Raw genomic sequence first — 21,912 nt, 5'->3', positions numbered from 1 at the left:
CGGATCATCACATTCATCAGGTTGAAGTGCGAGTGAATATCTTAGAATAAGAATAAGCTTCAATTGAATAGAAAAATAATAGTACTTTGCATTAATTCATGAGGAACAGCAGAGCTCCACACCTTAATCTATGGGGTGTAGAAACTCCACCGTAGAAAATACATAAGTGAAAAAGGTCTAGGCATGGCCGAATGGCCAGCCCCTAAACGTGATCAAGAGATCAAAAGTGATATAAAGATAGTCTCAAAAATGATCCAAAGATGTAAAATAAATTACTAAAAGTAGTTTTTATACTAAACTAGTAGCTAGGGTTACAGAAAATAAGTAACTAAGTGCAGATAGTGCAGAAATCCACTTTTGGGACCCACTTGGTGTGTGCTTGGGCTGAGCATTGAGCTTTACACGTGTAGAGGCTTCTCTTGGAGTTAAACGCCAGGTTACAGCCTGTTTGTGGTGTTTAACTCTGGTTTGTAACCTGTTTCTGGCGTTTAACTTCAGAATAGGGCAGGAAGTTGGCGTTTGAACGCCAGTTTGCGTCGTTAAAACTCGGGCAAAGTATGAACTATTATATATTGCTGGAAAGCCCTGAATGTCTACTTTCCAACGCAATTGAGAGCGTGCCAACTGGGTTTCTGTATCTCTAAAAAATCCATTTCGAGTGTAGGGAGGTTAGAATCCAACAGCATCTGCAGTCCTTTTTCAGCCTCTGAATCAGATTTTTGCTCAGGTCCCTCAATTTCAGCCAGAAAATACCTGAAATCACAGAAAAGTACACAAACTCATAGTAAAGTCCAGAAATGTGATTTTTGCATAAAAACTAATAAAAACATAGTAAAAACTAACTAAATTATACTAAAAACTACCTAAAAATAATGCCAAAAAGCGTATAAATTATCCGCTCATCACATGGCTTAAAATTTTTTTTTGTCCCTATTTCTTTTTAAAACTATGACCATAGATACTCTATGGTCATGTTTTTTAAAAAAGGGTGATTTACAGGGGTCTATGGTCACGGTTTTGAGGTGTGACCATAGAGTAATCTATAGTCACGATTTTACAGAGTGACCTAAAAGAGATCTATGGTCACAATTTTATGGGGTAATCTAAGGATATCTATGATCACAATTTTAAAGAGTATTCTAAAAGGGTCTATGGTTACGATTTTACAAAAGGGTGACCTAAAATGGGTCTATGGTCACGATTTTAGAGGGTGACTTAAAGGGATCTATGGTCACGGCTTTAAAGAATGACCTAAAAGGGTCTATGGTTAGGTTTTACAAAAAGGTGACCTAAAAGGGGTCTATGGTTATGATTTTGGGGATAACCTAAAGGGATCTATGGTCACGATTTTAAAGAGTGACCTAAAAGGAATCTATGGTCACTGTTTTGGGGGGTGACCTAAAATGGTCTATGGTCACGGTTTTACAAAAGAATGACCTAAAAGGGGTCTATAATCACAATTTTGGGGGTGACCAAAAAGAATCTATGGTCATGATTTTAAAGGGTGACCTAAAAAGGTCTATGGTCATGATTTTGAAGGGTGAGCTAAAGGTGTCTATGGTCACGATTTTAAAGAGTGGCCTAAAAAGGTTTATCGTCACGGTTTTAAAAAGGGTGACCTAAAAAAGGTCTATGATCACGGTTTTGGGAGGTGACCTAAAGGAATCTATGGTCACAGTTTTAAAGAGTGACCTAAAAGTGTCTATGGTCACTGTTCATACCCTGGGTCGAGCTACTCGACCCGGAATGATTGGCGACAAAGCGACCGACCTCTTCAGGTCAGACTACCCGACCTCTTCTAAAAGAGCTTGGCCAAATCGACAGGAAAGCCCAATAAAGGGCCCAAATAGAGGAACACGACCCAAATCCAAAGGCTATCCCAGCCTATAGAAATAAAGGCGGTTCCCTTGAAGATAAGCTGACTTCATCCAAAACAGGATAAGATAAGATAAGATAACTGACTTATCTTATCAGAAAGGTCAGCCCACACTACTATAAATACACTGGAGAACCCAGGTATAACATATACTCTGATTCTACATAAAAACCTGCTTAATACCCGTGCTAACTTAAGCATCGGAGTCTCTTGCAGGTACCCCCACCCTCCGGTGGTCAAGGATCAGCAGTGTAGTAAGTCCAACAAGTCAGACACAATAGCTCCGGCCGCCACCAGCCAGCCGGACACGCCATCTCCGACCAGTACAGAAGATCTCATCCGAGATCGACCTCCAGTTTCAGGTAACCCTCGGAACATTGGCGCCATTGCCGAGGAACCTGAAAGTCATCCCACCACCATGGCGGACGGCCATGACAACGACCACGATTCAGATCTAGAAAACAGAATGCCGCACAAAAACGCGAACACCACACTGAAAGACACCCCGGAATCCAACCGAGACAAAAATTCATCAAATCCGGGAGCAATAGAGGCACTTCAAGATCACTTGAAACAACTTGAGAAAGAAACCCAACAACAACGAGAAATTGGAAAGGATCTACAAAGAGAGGTACGGCGACGTCGAGAATTGGAAGAAAAACTACAGCAATTAGAAGCCGATCTCAAATCGAAAACTCCTCGGACTACTCCTGAGGAAAATTCACGCAAAGAACAAGATCCATTCACCAGGGAAATTATGAAAACCAAAATTCCAAAAGACTTTAAACTCCCGGATATGATTTTGTACGATGGCACCACAGATCCCAACCATCATCTCAGCAATTTCAGAAGCAGAATGTACCTTACCGACGCCTCAGATGCTGTTTGCTGCAAAGCTTTTCCAACAACCCTCACGAAGACAGCGATCAGATGGTTCGACAACTTACCTCCAAAGTCCATCTCAAACTTTGACGACCTGGCCAAAAAGTTCCTGGCCAGATTTTCCATCCAGAAGGATAAGGCCAAGCATGCACCCAGTTTACTAGGGATCAAGCAAGGAGATCGGGAGAGTCTCTACAACTACATGGAAAGATTCAACAAAACATGCATGGACATACAAAGTTTACCAACAGAGGCCGCCATCATGGGACTCATCAATGGCCTACGAGAGGGACCTTTTAGCCAATCTATATCAAAGAAGTACCCCACCTCCTTAGACGAAGTACAGGAGCGAGCAGAAAAATACATCAACATGGAAGAGAATGCTCGGCTGGGAGAAACCTCAAAATCCGGGGCCTCCTACCGAGACAAAGACATGGAATCCAAAAGGAAAGAAGATCGACAAGGGGAGAAAATCAAAAAATACCATAATTACACTCCCCTCGGAGTATCCCTGGTCGATGTATACAAAGAGGTCTGCCATACGGAGAAAATTCCCCCAGCACGGCCACTCAAAGGCAAAAGAGGAAGAGGAAACCGGAAGGAATATTGTGAATACCACCGAGTTCGAGGGCACTCCACCAACGAGTGTTTCGACTTAAAGAATATCATAGAAAAATTGGTGAGAGAAGGAAGATTAAATCGTTTTCTGGCTACCCGAGATGATGACCAAAGAAAGAGACGAAGGGACGAAGATGACGGACGAGCTGAGCGATCACCTTGGACACCAGAAAGACACGTCCACATGATACACGGGAGATTCGCAGGAGGCGGGATCTCCAAATCATCCCGAAAAAGATATCTCAAAGAAGTATATCATGTCAAGGGAAAGGAGGAAGCACCCGACATCCCTGCAATAACATTCACTAAAGAGGACGCATCCAGCATCATCTCGGGACACGACGACCCCATGGTCATCACTATCATACTGGCAAACGCCAATCTACACCGCACATTAGTAGACCAAGGGAGTTCTGCCGACATCTTATTCAAAACAGCCTTCGACAAACTCGGCTTAGACGAAAAGGAGCTTAGAGCATACCCGAATAGTCTGTTCGGACTAGGAGACACCCCGGTACAACCACTGGGATACGTATCGCTACACACAACCTTCGGAAAAGGGAACCAATCCAGGACCCTCAAGATAGACTACATCGTGGTCGACGTAAGTTCAGCCTACAATGCCCTAATAGGTCGGACAACACTCAATCAACTCGGCGCAATAGTCTCAACTCCACATCTATGCATGAAATTCCCAACTACAGAAGGGATAGCCACGGTAAAAGCAGACCAAAAGATGGCACGCCACTGTTATAACGAAAGTCTAAACCTCAGAGGTAGAGGAGAAGAGTTTCATACAATTGAGCTTGGCGGAGTTCAGCGACGAGAAGAACTCCGTCCGCAACTGGAAGGCGAGATAGAGAAGGTCCAGATCGGAGACACCCCAGACAAAACAACTAATATCGGAACGATCCTAAGAGGAGACTCAAAAGAATTACTGATACAATTCTTACGCAATAATGTCGATCTCTTCGCATGGAAAGCCGCAGATATGCCAGGTATAGACTCCAAGCTAATGTGCCACAAGTTGGCGGTCTATCCGGGATCTCGGCCGGTGCAGCAGAAACGAAGAAAACTTGGGCCAGAGCGATCCCAAGCGGTGAAAGAGCAAGTACAGGCACTACTGGAGGCAGGATTCATAAGAGAAGTCAAGTATCCATTATGGCTAGCCAATGTCGTCTTGGTGAAAAAATCAAATGGGAAGTGGCGAATGTGTACCGATTACACCGATCTCAACAAAGCCTGCCCAAAAGATCCTTACTCACTCCCAAGTATCGACGCTCTGGTAGATGCTTCCTCCGGATATAGATACCTCTCGTTTATGGACGCATACTCGGGATACAACCAAATCTCCATGTATCCACCAGATCAAGAAAAGACCTCATTTTTAACGCCAAAAGCAAATTACTGCTACATTGTAATGCCCTTCGGTCTCAAGAACGCAGGAGCTACTTATCAAAGACTGATGAATAAAGTCTTCTCAGACCACATTGGAAAGATCATGGAAGTCTATGTGGACGACATGTTGATAAAGACACAAAGCGAAGATACATTATTGTCCGACCTGGCTCAAGTGTTCGACACCATAAGGAAGCACGACATGCGACTTAATCCGGCAAAATGCACCTTTGCGGTAGAAGCAGCCAAGCAGGCAAATTCCTAGGTTTCATGCTCACACAAAGAGGAATTGAAGCAAACCCGGATAAATGTCAAGCCATACTCAACATGAAGAGCCTGACCTGTGTCAAAGAAGTGCAGCAACTCAACGGGAGATTGGCCACCCTATCCAGATTCTTAGCAGGGGCAATGATAAGATCTCTCCCCTTCTATGCTACTTTAAAGAAGGGAAAACAGTTCGAATGGACGACAGAATGCGAACAAGCTTTCCAAGACTTCAAGGGGTTCTTAGGATGACCGCCTATCTTATCTCGACCACGAGAAGGAGAATCACTCGTACTGTATCTCGCAGTAGGAAGCCGGGCAATAGCCTCAGCACTAGTCAGAGAAGACGAAAGTGGGCAACAACCCGTCTACTTCATTAGCAAAGCACTACAAGGATCCGAGCTGAACTACCAGAAAATAGAAAAGTTTGCCTATACTCTCATTCTAACATCTCGACGACTTCGCCCGTACTTCCAGGCTCACACCGTTAAGGTTCGAACCAACCAGCTCATAAAAGAAATATTGCAGAAAACAGATTTAGCAGGCAGAATTTTACAATGGGCAGTCGAGTTATCAGAATTCGACCTCCAATATGAAGCTCGGACGGCCATTAAATCATAGTACCTAGCCGATTTTATCGCAGAATTCACAGATGCCTTAGAAACCCCCACAGAATGGAATCTCTACGTGGACGGTTCTTCAAATAAAACTGGAAACAGCGCAGGCGTGATATTAGAAAGCAACCAAGGAACCCAAGTTGAGCTCTCCCTCAAGTTCGGGTTCCCGGCCTCAAACAACCAGGCGGAATACGAAGCGTTATTAGCCGGTTTGAAGCTGGCTACAGAGGTTGGAGCTAAAAAACTCAACATTTACAGTGATTCACAAGTAGTCACCTCGCAGATAACAGGGAGCTATCAAGCCAAAGATCCCACCATGAAAAAGTATTTGGATAAAACCAAGGAACAGCTCGGACAACTCGGGGAATATAAAATCTACCACATACCCCGCGAGCAAAATGCCCGAGTTGACGCACTCTCAAAACTAGCCAGTACCAAACCAGGGGGCAACAATAGAAGCCTCATCTAGGAAATGCTACAGAACCCATCAATATCGGAAGCAGAAAAATCCTAGCCATCACAAGTCAGGACCAAGGATGGATGACCGCCATAATTAACTACCTCAAAGCAGAGACGCTCCCCATGGAGGAAAAAGAGGCGAAAAGATTAAAAAGGGAGGCACAGTACTACACTATTATAAACAACATCCTGTATAAAAGAGGGATCTCAATACCACTACTTAAATGCATGCCGACCAACAACACAAAGGAAGTGTTAGAAGAAGTACACGGCGGCATGTGTGGCAATCATCTCGGAGCACGAGCTCTTGCCAAAAAAGTACTTCGAGCTGGATTTTATTGGCCAACCCTACAGAAGGAAGCTATAGAATTTGTAAAGACATGTCCACCATGTCAAAAACATGCCAACTTCGACATCGCCCCGCCAGAAGAGCTCATCAGTGTAACCTCGCCCTGGCCATTTGCAAAATAGGGACTTGATCTTCTCGGACCCTTTCCTCAAGGATCAGGACAAGTAAAATTCCTCATAGTCAGAGTAGACTATTTTACAAAATGGATTGAGGCAGAGCCCCTAGCCAGTGCCACCGCTCAAAGAAGTCGGAAATTCCTATACAGGAACATTGTCACGAGGTTCGGGGTCCCATACTCCATAACCACAGACAATGGAACTTAATTCACAAACGCAGGCTTCAGGAGACTAGTAGCCGACTTGAATATAAAGCACCAATTCACCTCTGTCGAACACCCTCAAGCCAATGGACAGGCCGAAGCTGCCAACAAAGTCATATTGGCAGGGCTAAAATGAAGACTACAAGATGCAAAGGGAGCTTGGGCCGAAGAACTTCCGCAAGTCCTATGGGCATATCGAACAACGCCACACTCCACGACAAATGAATCACCCTTTCGACTAGCATACGAAGTGGAGGCAATGATCCCAGTAGAGATCGAGGAAGGGTCACCTAGAGTAGTCCACTACAATGAAAAGGCCAACTCTCAACTTCAGAAGGAAGAACTCGACCTACTACCTGAAATTCAGGAAAGAGCTCGGATCAGGGAAGAATCACTAAAACGTCGAATGGCTTCCAGATATAATCAAACGGTAGTGCCAAGAAGTTTCACGGAGAACGACCTTATCCTAATCCGAAATGATATTGGAACAACTCGACCAGGAGAAGGAAAGTTGGCAGCAAACTGGAAAGGACCCTACCGAATTGTAAAAGTACTCAGAAAGGGCTACTACATACTGTCCGAGCTCGATGGACGAGAGCTCCCCAGATCATGGCATGCCTGCAACCTAAGAAGGTACTACAGCTATAAAAGTAAAAGATCTCACCATTGGATGCACTCTTTTTCCTAAAAAGGTTTTTTAATGAGGCACCAAGTTGAGACTCAAACACTATTCGATATAAAGGGATGAAAAATTCCCACATGCATATATTTGCACTTTCCTTTGAATAAATATATATTTTAGATATTCTACAAGATTTCAAGACGCATTAATCTGAAGTATTCATCATCCGATTATAAAGCAACAGATCGGCAGAAAGTGAAAAAAAAAATAATTTCACTGCACGATCACGATAAAGATAACCGTCTGATAAAGGTGAAAACGCGATTCACCCAAAGGACGATCTAGAGATGACAACCACTTTCTACAAATCGGCAAAGATGAACACAGAATAATATAAGAAGTTATCGAAAGTAATCTAAAAAAGAACCTGACGAGGTCTTACGAATTGCTAAAATAATAACTTAAAGACTGGCCGACATTAAGAAGTCGGACCAAGTCAACCCAAGTTATAAGTAAACCCTGAAAAGAGGTCTGGCCAACCCTATTAAAGAGGATTACTTTAACTTAGAAGGGCCCGACATAGCAAAGTCAGCCCAAAACTAAAAAGTTATACAAGTAGTCCCTAAAAGAGACCTGGCACAGGTCCAAAAAAGAGGACTACAAAAATAACTTAAAGGGGACCGACATAACGAAGTCGGACTCCTACTACTAAAAAGTTATTTGCAAAAATAACTTAAAGGAGACCGATATAACGAAGTCGGACTCCTACTACTAAAAAGTTATTTGCAAAAATAACTTAAAAGAGACCGATATAACGAAGTCGGACTCCTACTACTAAAAAGTTATTTGCAAAAATAACTTAAAGGAGACCGATATAACGAAGTCGGACTCCTACTACTAAAAAGTTATCTGCAAAAATAACTCAAAAGAGACCGATATAACAAAGTCGGACTCCTACTACTAAAAAGTTATAAAAGCAATCCCTGAAAGAGATTTGACAAAGATCCAAGAAAGAGGATTACAAAAATAACTTAGAAAAGAACGACGTAAAGAAGTCGCCCTACCACAAAGCAAATCCAAAAAGGTCGAGTTGCAAGGTTCTAACATTCTCAGAAAACAGAAGAGATACCAAATCAAGCACAAAAAGCATGATATAGTCTACAAAAAGTTATGAAAGCCTTGGAGGCCATCGAAACCTACCTTAAAAAGCTAAGGGAGCTACCTTTTGTTTTTCAAAAATAAAAGTTGCTAGGCAAGCAACAAGAAAGTGTCAGCAGTTAAAGAGTTTAAAAAGCCCACAAGCCGGGCCAACTATATAAATATCCAGAATGAATGAAGCTAAGGGTCAGAAGACTTTTTAGCAGGAGACGGAGGGTGAGTCTGGAGAGGAACAGCATCCACAGTACCGTCATCTCAGTTTAAGATCTGGCAGTCAGGATCAGAGGCGGGAGGGTCGACCTCGGTAGGAACAGCAGAAGTCGACACCTTAGCAGAGGACACAGGGGGAAGTTCGACATTATCATCATCTTCGTCATCAGGGACAATCTTGCCATCCTTGACAACATTATCCAGGCTGAAGAGGGTCAGGTCGGCCTCGGAAGCAATAACCCGAACTTGCTCCTTCAGGTTCTCATAAGCAGCAGTCACGCTGCCAACAAGATGACCTTGAAGTTCAGAATAATCTTCCCGGGCACTCTCCAGCTCCCCCCTCAGGCGCATCACCTCCTGATAGGATGTAACGTAACTATCCTTATGCATCATTGCCGTGTCCTCAGCCAACCGCACAGAAGCTGCCAGATAAAGGAAACTCGCCTTCTTGTTCTCTAGATCTTTCTCCAACTTGGCCACCTTCACCTCGAGCTCCTCCTTCAGCCCCTTCATCCGGTCGAACTCTTGCTTTGCCTCCTCCATAAATGCTTTGGTGGCATGGAGAGGTAGGTTCTGAGCAGTTCGGTGCAGAGCATCCCACATATACGCCATCTTTATGCTGTTCCGGGTCATAAATTCCAAATGATGAAGGATGGACACATCGTCCATAGAAAGGGCGCCATAGGGGCCGATTTGCTGATCTACAAATTCAATAGCATTAAAGTCAGGAGCATCGAGGTCGAAGGGCTCAACTGTTTTTTGTTTCTTATTGGGAGGAGCGACAGAAGGAGCAGCAGAAGTTGGAAGAGGGTTAGCCAGACGAACTCGGGGAGTAGGGATCACCTTCCTTATCCCGGGAGAACTCGGCATGGACAGCTTCACATGCACTTGGGAAGATCCCTCCCCGGCCGCCTTAACTGAGATGTTTTTGGTAGCAGTCGCCTTCTGTGCCCTCTTAAAAGCCTTCATGGATTCATTATTCTTCATCGCCTCTGCAAATAAGACACAACAGTAAGAAATTAATCTACAAGTCGGAAAGGCATTCACAAGCAATATAAACAGATAACAAAGGAAACGCAAAATACCCAGCTCAGTTTGAAGAAGAGAGGGATTGGTTAAAAATTTCTTTGTATCAAGATAGGGGGATTGACCCCAGTGTTCTTCCAAGACAGTCACAAAAGCTCGCTCAGCCTCATCCAACATTTTTCACGTATATCTGGACACTCTCACATCTTTTTGCCATTCCAAGGGAAAGGCGGGCTCATCATTCTCATCCAGGAAAAAGGGCCGAGCTCCTTTAACAGCTCGGACCTTGAAAAAATAGTTCTTAAAATCGCGAAACGATTCATCAAACATGGAAAAGACCTTCTTTCCCTGGGAAGATCGGAAGGAGACCCACGCTGCCTTCTTCTTTACTACTCCAGGCTTTGTCAAGACAAATAGGTAGAAAAAGAGAGATTGCGAGGCAGGGATACCAAAACCATTACACAACAATTGAAAAATTTTAATGAAACCCCAGGAATTAGGGTGAAGTTGAGAGGGAGCAACATTACAGGACCATAACAGGTCGGTCTCAAACTCAGTAAAAGGAAGGGTGATACCCAGCTAACCAAAGAAGAAGTCATAAGCATAGAAAAAAGGGCGATCATTAACAACCCGAGTAGAGAAACAAACTCTCTCCTCAGAAGAGGGAGGGACAATTTCATAATTCTTCTCATCACCAGGATTACTACAGACCCTATGAAATTGCCTAAGCTGCGCGCAAAACTCGGAATCAACCAAAGAGACACACATAAGAACCATCGAGTCCACCCAATTGGCCATGCCCTCGGGAACCTGGGAAGACATCTCTACAACGTTATTGCGAGAAGACATGAGGCCAACTAAATCCTATAATAAGAAAAGAAGAGTGGATTACTAATTAAACATCTCGGATGAGGGGCAAAACAACTCGACAGACGAACAAACAAGAAAGGAAAACCCCAAGACTCAAACCAAAGCCCTGGGGCATCCTTTGGAGGCAGTAACAAAGCAAGGTTTCAAGAAAATTCTACAGCTTACGTCCCGGCACTCATCAAAGGAGAAAATAAGGTTTCAAACGAAAACAAAGGAAGTAAAAAACACAAAGTCACTACCTTTCTACAGTCTATCAGCCAAAGCATTGTCAAAATAAAAAATGCCCAGCAGAAAATCACCAAAGACGCAAACTTTTTCAGAATCAAGCAAAACCACCATCGAAGGCACAAGCAGAAAAAACAACAAACATGCAAAAGCCCAAATTTTTAGATTCAGACAACAAGAAAAGAAAAAAGATTCACACCAAAAATGAAGAAATTCCAGAACATATCAGGTACAGTAAAAGCAGAAAAGATTCAAACTTTCTCTGAGCAAAATTCAAAAAATAGACATATAAAGAAACAGAGGAAGAAAATCAAACCTGGAAAATAAGAAGGAAGCTGAAGAGAAGAAGCACCAAAGCCACCCCTCGAAGCGGAAAACTGCGAAGATAGAAGGAGAAATCTGGAAATCACCCCTCTTCCTCAGAAAGCAGTAGCAGAACAGGCGTTGTAGGAAGGAACTACGAAAGAAACAGAAAATGAGAGAGTAAAGGAAGAAGTTACGAAGAAGAGCGAAGAAGAGAAACCATTTTTTTGATTGAGAGATTCAAAATAAAAGCCAAGAGAAAACGGGGCAATTAATACCAATTAATGAATGTATTAAACCCTCTCACGTTCCCAAAAAACAAAGCACTGATATAAAAGCGTGCGCTTTTAGAGGAAAACGTTCTACATTCAAAAAGAGTCTACAAAAGGAAGAAATCAACAAAATGCTTGAACTCGGTCTCACTAAAGATCGAAGTCAAAGGACTCGACCTCAAAAAAGAAGACCGAGCTCAAGCAGGGGCGCTGTTCATACCCTGGGTCGAGCTACCCGACCCGGAATGATTGGCGACAAAGCGACCGACCTCTTCAGGTCAGACTACCCGACCTCTTCTAAAAGAGCTCGGCCAAATCGACAGGAAAGCCCAATAAAGGGCCCAAATAGAGGAACACGACCCAAATCCAAAGGCTATCCCAGCCTATAGAAATAAAGGCGGTTCCCTTGAAGATAAGCTGACTTCATCCAAAACAGGATAAGATAAGATAAGATAACTGGCTTATCTTATCAGAAAGGTCAGCCCACACTACTATAAATACACTGGAGCACCCAGGTATAACATATACTCTGATTCTACATAAAAATCTGCTTAATACTCGTGCTAACTTAAGCATCGGAGTCTCTTGCAGGTACCCCCCACCCTCCGGTGGTCAAGGATCAGTAGTGCAGCAAGTCCAACAAGTCGGACACAATAGCTCCGGCCGCCACCAGCCAGCCGGACACGCCATCTCCGACCAGTACAGAAGATCTCATCCGAGATTAACCTCCAGTTTCAGGTAACCCTCGGAACAGTCACGATTTAAAAAAGAGTGACCTAAAACAGATCTATGGTCATGGTTTTGAGGGATGACCTAAATGGATCTATGGTCACGGTTTTAAAAAATGACCATAGCTACTTTATGGTCATGGTTTAAAACTAGAGTGACCATAGAGTAGTTATGGTCATGGTTTAAAATAGGGTGACCATAGAGTAAGCTATGGTCATGATTAAAAATCATGGCCTAAAGTGTTAAGTAGAAAACAATACAAAAACCGTTATCATAGATTAAAAAAAATCGTAATCATAGATCTATGACCCGAGAAAATATGTCATGGTTCAAAAATCCTGACCTAAAGTCCAAAATCATGACTATAGGTCTATGGTCATCTTTTCACTAACTATGGTAACGGTTTTTCACCGTGACCAGAGACCAAATTTTTTGTAGTGAAACTAACCTAAAATAAAATAAAATAAAAATCAAATAAAATAATTTAAAATTGACTAAAATAAATTTATTAATTATAAAAAAATTAAAGTAATCTAATTTAACAAATTAACCTAACATAAATTTCAACACAAAATGGGATAAGGCTATTATAATATATTAAAGATAAGCTAAAATTATAAATAAAATAATTATAACATATTAATTTTATCTAACTAATTTGAAAAAAGTATTAATCTAAATACTCTTTAAATACACCACATATAATATTATTCAATATAATATAACAAAAATTAAATTTAATATTATCTAAACTAAATATAATCATTATCTATTCTATTAATATCTAAATAATTATTTTTATAATATTTAATAATTATTTTTACATAATATCTATTCTAAATAATTAAATATAATGACATTATAAAAAAACATACTTAAAAAGAAGATAAGCTCTAATTAAGCAACAACGACCTAAGCAAGAAGCCTATATCCAATGGAAGCCCACCTCTAAGAAAATGGATCAATATTAATTCTGATGGTGCATCGGCGGGCAATCCAGGATAGGCGGATTGTGGAGGTGTGTTTAGGGATGAGTATGGAAGATGAATAGTAGATGTTCTGGACAAGAATAAACCTGTAAATGCTAATTAAGCGAGGCTATTAAATCATGATCTCGTTAAATTAGGAAATAATAAATATTGCATAAATGATAATTAATCTGCAACGTTTCCAAATCATGGCATTAAAAGGCAATAAATGCCTTAACGATTATCTTAGAAAATAGATATAAAAGGGAAAGGAAAACTTAGCAGGTAATTATTAATTAACATTCTCACATTCTCTCAACTCAAAATACTACTGACTTATGCATCATAGTGTCTTTGCAAATTGTCCTCCTGTTGGTCTGATTTTAGCGTCACTCACTTAGGATCTCCGAATCTCCCTAACTCGTGACCTTAGCACTTAGACGAACATTTAGTGCTGTTTGTGGGGATCCTATGAATTTGGAATCATGGCTGATAAGGAAGTGAGAATCCAATCTACCATCCACATTAAAACTCCTCTTAAGGAGATACAACATGAGCACAATGGACGTGAAACTTAGATAACTCCAGATCTCAATGAAAGGAAACATCAACATCAAAGCCCACTAGGTTATGGCCACCAAGATGGACAGAACACTGGAGATCGACCTTTCATGGAAATAGGAGAAGACTATGTCCACGCCATGCAAGAGATGCATCATCGAGTGTAAGAGTTGGAATGCCAACTTCCGAAACGATCCCAATCACAACAATCCTGTTCTCGATGTTGCTCGATGCTGGGACGACACGTAGTCACAACAGGAGATCACAGGAGCGAGAGAACATACGACGACAAGAGGATGATGATACCGATTTTACAAATCAATATCCGCAAAACTACTGGCAAGTGCACCGGATTGGATTAAGTAATACCATGGTGAGTGGGTTATCATTCCCACGTAGATTAATGGATTAAGCAAGTAATGATCAATTGATTATTCTAGTTAGACGATTCCATTTTGAATGGTGAACAATTGGTGATATAAGCTAGCATTTAAATGACTTGAACAAGAAGTAAATGAAAGCAATAAAATGACAAGAAAGTAAATGATGGGAATGTAAATAACTAGAAATTAAATTACAAGAATGTAAATAACTGGAAAGTAAATTGCAATAATGTAAATGGCAAGAATCAAAGTAAGGTAAGAATGGGAAGAAGATTGGGATCAAGAGATATTGTATTCTAAGGATCAATAGCTTTCATTTACTCTTCAATCATGCAATCATTAATCTCTTGGAAAATCATAAGTAATTGAATTCTAATTCCTTGGTAATTCAATTTCTCTTGACTTGATCAATTGTTAATTCCTTGATCACTTGTTAATTCCTTGATCACTTGCTCGTGAAAAGAGATGAAACATATTCTCTGATTTATCACCATACAATTCTTCAATATTCATATTATGATTGATTTAATGTCACATATCAATTCCATATCCATAATCATGAGAATTGGGAGAAAGAGTTTTCAAGCTTTGATTTCATGAATTCACTTTTCCAAGTGATCATAAAATCCAATTTGGATCTAAATTATTTTCCAATAGATTTAGATCTTTGATTAAGAACGAAGACTGTTTCTAAAGAAACAATTGAAATATTAATTGAAGATGAAGAAGAAATCATATTATTTCATGAATTACAACAGAGCTCTTTCCCCCAATGAGGAGAATTAGAAACTCATAACTAAAGAATTACAAAATGGGTATGAAAGAAAATGGAAGAGAGGGAGAGAGTGAGAAGAGAGTCCGAAGACTTCCCTCCAAGGTGTGTGTCAAGTGTGAGGTGTCCCCCCTATGTATAACCTATTACAAATTCAAAATGAAATTCAAATTAAAATTAAATGCACTTCCTAACTAACTATCCCTAGTGATCTTTCTTGCTCCCTTTTGGATCCTGAGCTTTGGTGAATTGTTGTGGGCTTGGTTGGGCTTGATGAGCTTCAGATGAAGTTAATGATTTGTCCATCTCAGGCACAAGTTGTGATATGCCATAAACCTTGTTTGAGGTCAAAATTGAAGCTTAAAGTGTGACCTTTGAAGTGTGCTTTAAGGGTGGAGTTTGAGACACCAAAATGTGGGATTTGAAGTGCCTTTTTAAGCCTTGAGTCCTCATGGAACTCGAAGGCGTTTGAGGCGCCAAAATGGGAAGAATGGCACTTGAGGCGCCAATTTATTGCACCAAATTGATCTCCCGGGGAATGGCGTTTGAGGAGCCAAAATGTGAAGAAGAATGGCGCTTGAGGCACAATTTTACTGCTCCTTGGGAGTGTGATTTTTGTAGGCGTCTAAAACGCCATAAATTTGGTGATTGTGGGGTGCTTTATTCATTGGGCGTCAAAAGATGATCATTGTTCGTGGCCCAAACAGAATGTCACCATAGATTATATTATATCGTTGAAAAGATATGAATGTCTACTTTCTAAAGCCACTAGAAGCGTGTCATTTAGAACTCTATAACTCATGCTATGTTCCTTCGAAGGAGAAGAGGTCTGCTAACGCCTCTGCAGGGACATACTGGGTGTGTTTTTCGCGGCAAAGAATGATGATTTTTACCCTCAGATTTAGTGTCCACCATAGACTATTATCCATGGTTGGAAAGCTATGGAAGTTAGCTTTCTAATGCCATTAGAATCACCTCATTTGAAACTTTATATCTTAAGTTATCTTTGTTGTAGTATGAAATGGTCAGGGTTGCAAATTCTCTTTGAACTTTTCTTGTGCTTGTTTCCACTCTTTTGCCACCTTGGAAGTATGCTTCCTCTATTAGTACTTTTGTTATTTCTTTTCCTATCATTTTCTACAAAAGTCATTAACTCAAAGCTATCAAAGCAATATTCAAATTAAGTAATAAAACACTTCATGATTGAGTATAATGCATTAACTTTCTATATGAAATAACCAAGAAAAACCACTCATGATGCATATGTATCACAACACCAAACTTGAACTTTGCTTGTCCTTAAGCAAATAGAAAAATCATGTAATCAACTTTCAAGGATTCAATCTTGACAAACCAAGGTATGAAGATTAGCAATTCTTAATGTTCTTGGTTGGCCGTTTCACTTAAGCATGCATCACTCACAAAAGAATTCTAAGTGTTGAGGTTTCTATCTTGATCACATTATGAAATCCTTTCTAATGTTCCTTCCTTGAAGCAAGCTTTTTGTCTTTCTCTTTTTTTTCTTAGCTTAGCTTCTTGGGTGCTTTGCACCATTTGTTTTAGCTTCGACTCTAAGTGCTTTGTTTTCTAGTATTATCACTTGATACGTAACCACCACAAGCATATGACTAGAGGACTCTTTGAGCCTTTTACTTGTTTCTTTCTTTTCTAGTCATTGATGCTCAGAGTCTTGAGCTTTGAGGGAGTGCTTTGCACTTGAGCCAAACCTTGACTCTAAGTATTTTGTTTTCAAGCCTTTTACTTGATACATAAACACCACAATTACTTGACTAATGATTTGTCATTAGTACTCAGAGCCTTCAGCTTTTCCATTCTTTTCCTTTTTCTTTTACTTGATAATTAATTGATAACTTTTTCTTTTTCAAGGTTTTCAAAATTGTAAATATTTCATAAAGCTTCTCTTGACTAAAATCTCAAACAATCAGGTTCAAATGTGTTGAGCTAAATAGTTATTTTATCCTTCCAATACTCATATGCTCATGCTAGTTTCTTCTTTAATTAGCCCCAGTTTGTTTTCATTTATGTTCATGATTCTTTCTTGCCTTGACTAGCCAATTTCAATATGGTGATTATGATAAAATAGCAATATGATGCAATTCACAATGAGACTTCTAATATGTTTATACTAGAAAGGAAGAACATACATGTATACAATAGAAATAGAAGACAATCATGCATTCAACTTAAAGTAGAGGAATCAAATAAGAGGAAAAGGAATTTAACCACTTTGTGGATCAATCATCATCACTGTTATCATCTTTCTCATTATCTTCCTCTCCAACACCAAACTTGGAATGATTGCTTGTCCTCAAACAACAAGTGAAAACAGTGGTGGTGGAATTGTGATTAATTATGACTGTCTTCAAAAAGTAATGTGAGTAATGCATGTTTTTATAAAGCAAGCAAAATTAAAAACAAAATAAAAGGAATACAAGAAACAGACAATGTGATTTCATGGAAAAGTGTGATGTGCATGGTACATTGGATGGAAAGTATGTGACAACACTAAACTTGGTATGATACTCTCATTTTAAAATTGTGCAAGTACCCCAGGGAGATTGAAATTCATATTGTTGCATGGCAACACCAAACTTGTTCTATGCAACCACATGCCAAATTATTTGAAAGTAAAAACTGAGTAAGAGATTTTGGAACTGACAGTTAAGTTGCCTCCCAACAAGTGCTCTTTTAATGTCATTAGCTTGACATGTTGGTTCTTGAATTTTCTTCTTCTTCTTCTAGTTGGTTAATAGAAAAGACTTCAGTGGAGGAGAGGAGAAAATTGATGTCCATAGATTTGATTGCCTCATAACAAGCTTTCTTTTATTGTTATTAACTTGATTCAACTTGCTTGTTAGGGTAGGGGCTAGATTGCTTTTTGTTGACCTGATCTTTTTTTCACAGATATTGTCTTTAGTTTATTAGTCACAATCCTTCTCTTAATGTTTTTCTTGATTGCCTTCACCTCTTCTGTTTCAGAACTTAGGTGTTGTGTAATGGTTGGAGGATCCCCTTTATCAAGAACTTCTTGGATTGATGGTTCAATTAAATCAACCATCCTACAACTCTTTGATTCATTGGAGTGTGAACTCCCTTGGTTGATTTTCTCTCTTTCTTTTGCATGATTTTGCATTGCTTCTTTTGGGAGGGACCTTACATGTTCTTTTGCCACCTCTTGTAGCCTCTGAGGATATAGAATCCTAGGCTTGTATGCCTCCACAACCTCTTTCTTCATTGGAATTTCACTTGGTACAGGGGCCTATTGGTCTTGCTTTTCTAACTCCTCCTTTGCAACCACAGTTTAATCTTCATTCTCCTTGCTAAGCACTACTCCACTCTTCAAGCTTATGGTCTTGCATTCTTTCCTTGGTCTAAGAAAGACATTGGTATATTTCTCATCAATAGGTTGTGTCATTGGCACTTCTAAGGTCCTTCTTGAGGCTTTTTATTTTTTTCTATTTGCTCTGGACTCTTGAATGAAGGAATTAATGGATTGGACAAATAAGATTGTTGTCTGGGAGAGTTGTTCTAGTGCAAGTTCAAAGGATGAAGGTTTGAAATGGTTTTATGGGTGTGTAGCTGTTGTAGTGAAGTTGTTTTGGGGGGTATGAAATGAGTTTTGTGTGCATTGAAATGAGTTTTGTGATTTTTGAAAAAAGTTTTGCGTATAGTGGAATGGATTTTATGGGTGGTGAAATAAATTTTGTGGGTTTTGAAAAAAATTTTGTGCTGAGACATACTCAAGTGGTGAAGGATTTTGATTTGAATAATTAGGAGATGAGGTTGGACAATTTTGCATAAATGCATCCACTGTTTGTTGTAGTTTGTTCAAGGCACGATCAAGAGATGATGGCTTTTGATGAATGGGATATGGAACATTGAATTCTCTTTGATTTTGACCTTCCCAACCACAATTTGGATAGTTGTTAATTTTATAAAAATGTGAATCATTTTGTGGCCTTGGAAAGTATCCCATTTGGTTTACTTGCTCATACCCTATCATTCCTTGTTCTTGATATTCCCAACTACAATCAAAATAGTAGCATGAATCATTTTGTGGTTGTGAAAAGTATCCCATGCAATTTGCTTGCCCAAAAGGTGATGTAAACTCCATCTTGCTTACTTTGTGAAAAAATACAATCACCAAGATATAGAGAAATTGAAATCTCCCTTGTCACAATTGAGGAAATTTCCAGTGAGGAAATAATACAATAGTTGAGTAGTAAAAGAAAAGAAAGAAATAAAAGCAAATAAATGACTAAAACAAAAAGAGAAAAAATGTCTAATCTAGGTAATCAATCAATCGATAGTTTGTTAATCACAATTAATCCCCAGCAACGACACCAAAAGCTTGATACGGATTTTACAAATCAATATACGCAAAACTACTGGCAAGTGCACCGGATCGCATCAAGTAATACCACAGTGAGTGGGTTATCGTTCCCACGGAGATTAATGGATTAAGCAAGCAATGATCAATTGATTATTCTAGTTAGACTATTCCATTTTGAATGGTGAACAATTGGTGATATAAGCTAGCATTTAAATGACTTGAACAAGAAGTAAATGAAAGCAATAAAATGACAAGAAAGTAAATGATGGGAATGTAAATAACTAGAAATTAAATTACAAGAATGTAAATAACTAGAAAGTAAATTGCAATAATGTAAATGGCAAGAATCAAAGTAAGATAAGAATGGGAAGAACATTGGGATCAAGAGATATTGTATTCTCAGGATCAATAGCTTTCATCTACTTTTCAATCATGCAATCATTAATCTCTTGGCAAATCATAAGTAATTGAATTCTAATTCCTTGATAATTCAATTTCTCTTGACTTGATCAATTGTTAATTCCTTGATCACTTGCTCATGAAAAGAGATGAAGCATATTCTCTGATTTATCACCATACAATTTTTCAATATTCATATTATGATTGATTTAATGTCACATATCAATTCCATATCCATAATCATGAGAATTGGGAGAAAGAGTTTTCAAGCTTTGATTTCATGAATTCACTTTTCCAAGTGATCATAAAACCTAATTTGGATCTAAATTATTTTCCAATAGATTCAGATCATTTGATGAAGAACGAAGACTATTTCTAAAGAAACAATTGAATGATGAATTGAAGATGAAGAAGAAATCATATTATTTCATGAATTACAACAGAGCTCCTTCCTGCAATGAGAAGAATTAGAAACTCATAACTAAAAAATTACAAAATGGGTATGAAAGAAAATGGAAGAGAGGGAGAGAGTGTGAAAAGAGTCCAAAGACTCCCCTCCTAGGTGTGTGTCAAGTGTGAGGTATCCCCACTATTTATAACCTATTACAAATTTAAAATGAAATTCAAATTAAAATCAAATGAACTTCTTAACTAACTATCACTAGTAATTTTCCTTGCTCCCTTTTAGATCCTGAGATTTGGTGAATTATTGTGGGCTTGGTTGGGCTTGCTGAGCTTTAAATGAAGTTAATGATGTGTCCATCTCAAGCACAAGTTGTGATATGCTATAAGCCTTGTTAGAGGTCAAAATTGAAGCTTAAAGTGTGGCCTTTGAAGTGTGATTTAAGAGTGGAGTTTGAGACACCAAAATGTGGGGTTTTGGAGTGCCTTTTCAATCCTTGAGGGGTGTTTAAGGCGCCAAAATGGGAAGAATGGCGCTTGAGGGGTGCTTCAATCATTGGGCGTCAAAAGATGCTCATTGTGTGTGGCCTAAACTGAATGTCACCATAGACTATTCTATATTGTTGGAAAGATCTAGATGTCTACTTTCTAAAACTGCTGGAAGCGTATAATTTAGATCTCTATATCTCATGTTATGCTCCTTCAAAGGCAAAGAGGTCAGCTAGTGCCTCTGCAGGGACATGCTGGGTGTGTTTTCGGGGGGCAAAGAATGATAATTTTCACCTTCAGATTTAGTGTCCACTATGAACTATTATATATGGTTGGAAAGCTCTAGAAGTTGGCTTTCTAATTCCATTGAAATCATCAGTTTTTAAGCTTTTTAGCTCAAGTTATCTTTGTTGGAGTATGAAGAGCTCATGGTTGCAAATTCTCTTTGAACTTCTCTTGTGCATGTTTCCACTCTTTTGCCACCTTAGGAGTGTGCTTCCTCTATTAGTGTTTTTGTTATTTCTTTTTCTATTATTTCCTACAAAAGTCATTTACTCAAAGCAATCAAAGCAATATTCAAATTAAGGACTAAAATACTTCATGATTGAGCATAATGCATTAACTTTCTATATGAAATAACCATGAAAAATCACTCATGATGCATGTGCATCATATGATCATCGATGTTCCCTTACTTCACAATGAAATAGAAGGGAATCTCCACATCAGGACGTAGGGTATCGTGAAAGACGTCGTGATGAAGGACCTCGTGACGAAGGGTGTCGTGATGAACCAAGAAGATCCATAACTGAATCTCGATCTGCTTAGTCTAGAAGGATGCAAACTCCGTAGATGAGTCAAAGTCCTAAAAGGCATACGAGTACCCGGGATCATGTGATCATGGGGCAAACACTATTTGCTTCACATGTTTTACAAGTGAAGTTGCCAAAGAACTTCGACAAGCCAATTGACTTGAAGTATGAAGGAAAGTCGGATCCTTAGAAGCACATAAATGTTTTTAAGGCAAGGATGAACCTAGAAGATATTGGAGATGCGATCAGATGTAAGGCTTTCCCAGTGACGTTATCGGGACTAGCTATGGCATGGTTCAACACACTGCCTTCTTGGTCTATTTCTTCTTTTACCAACATCAAGATAAAGTTCCTTGTGAACTTCACAACTAGAAGGGCTCAAGCTAAGCATCCAATTTCTTTTCTTGGAGTAAAAAAAAGAGTAGGAGAAAGCATCTGAGATTACTTGGATCACTTTAACAAGGTGTTGCTAGAGGTGAACTCATGAACTCCCGAAGTCGTGAGCTTATACCTCATTACTAGTTTGCTAAAAGGTGATTATAGGAGGCATTTAACTTCTAAAGATGTGAAGTCGA

General features: G+C 39.5%; 1 protein-coding gene across 1 annotated transcript; it reads left to right on the top strand.

Annotated features, from left to right (window-relative positions):
* The first annotated feature begins 2,633 nt into the window (after positions 1–2,633).
* Positions 2,634–21,353, top strand: LOC148581931 (uncharacterized). The gene is made up of 2 exons (XM_088494521.1): positions 2,634–4,528; positions 21,236–21,353. The coding sequence occupies exons 1-2, from the start codon at positions 2,634–2,636 to the stop codon at positions 21,351–21,353; spliced, it is 2,013 nt and encodes a 670-aa protein (XP_088350647.1).
* The last annotated feature ends 559 nt before the right edge of the window (positions 21,354–21,912 follow it).

The sequence above is a fragment of the Arachis ipaensis genome, chromosome B10 (assembly GCF_059453495.1).
Source record: "Arachis ipaensis isolate K30076 ecotype BB chromosome B10, ASM5945349v1, whole genome shotgun sequence".
Lineage (NCBI taxonomy): Eukaryota > Viridiplantae > Streptophyta > Magnoliopsida > Fabales > Fabaceae > Arachis > Arachis ipaensis.
This window is presented reverse-complemented; position numbering and strand designations above follow the sequence as displayed.

What these genes read in the sequence shown, in the direction of transcription:
- LOC148581931 (XM_088494521.1), top strand. Translation starts at nt 2,634, where the DNA reads ATGAAAACCAAAATTCCAAAAGACTTTAAACTCCCGGATATGATTTTG. An exon ending in GGATTCATAAGAGAAGTCAA is followed by an intron (nt 4,529 to 21,235) that starts GTATCCATTATG and finishes ACAATGAAATAG; the next exon opens with AAGGGAATCTCCACATCAGG.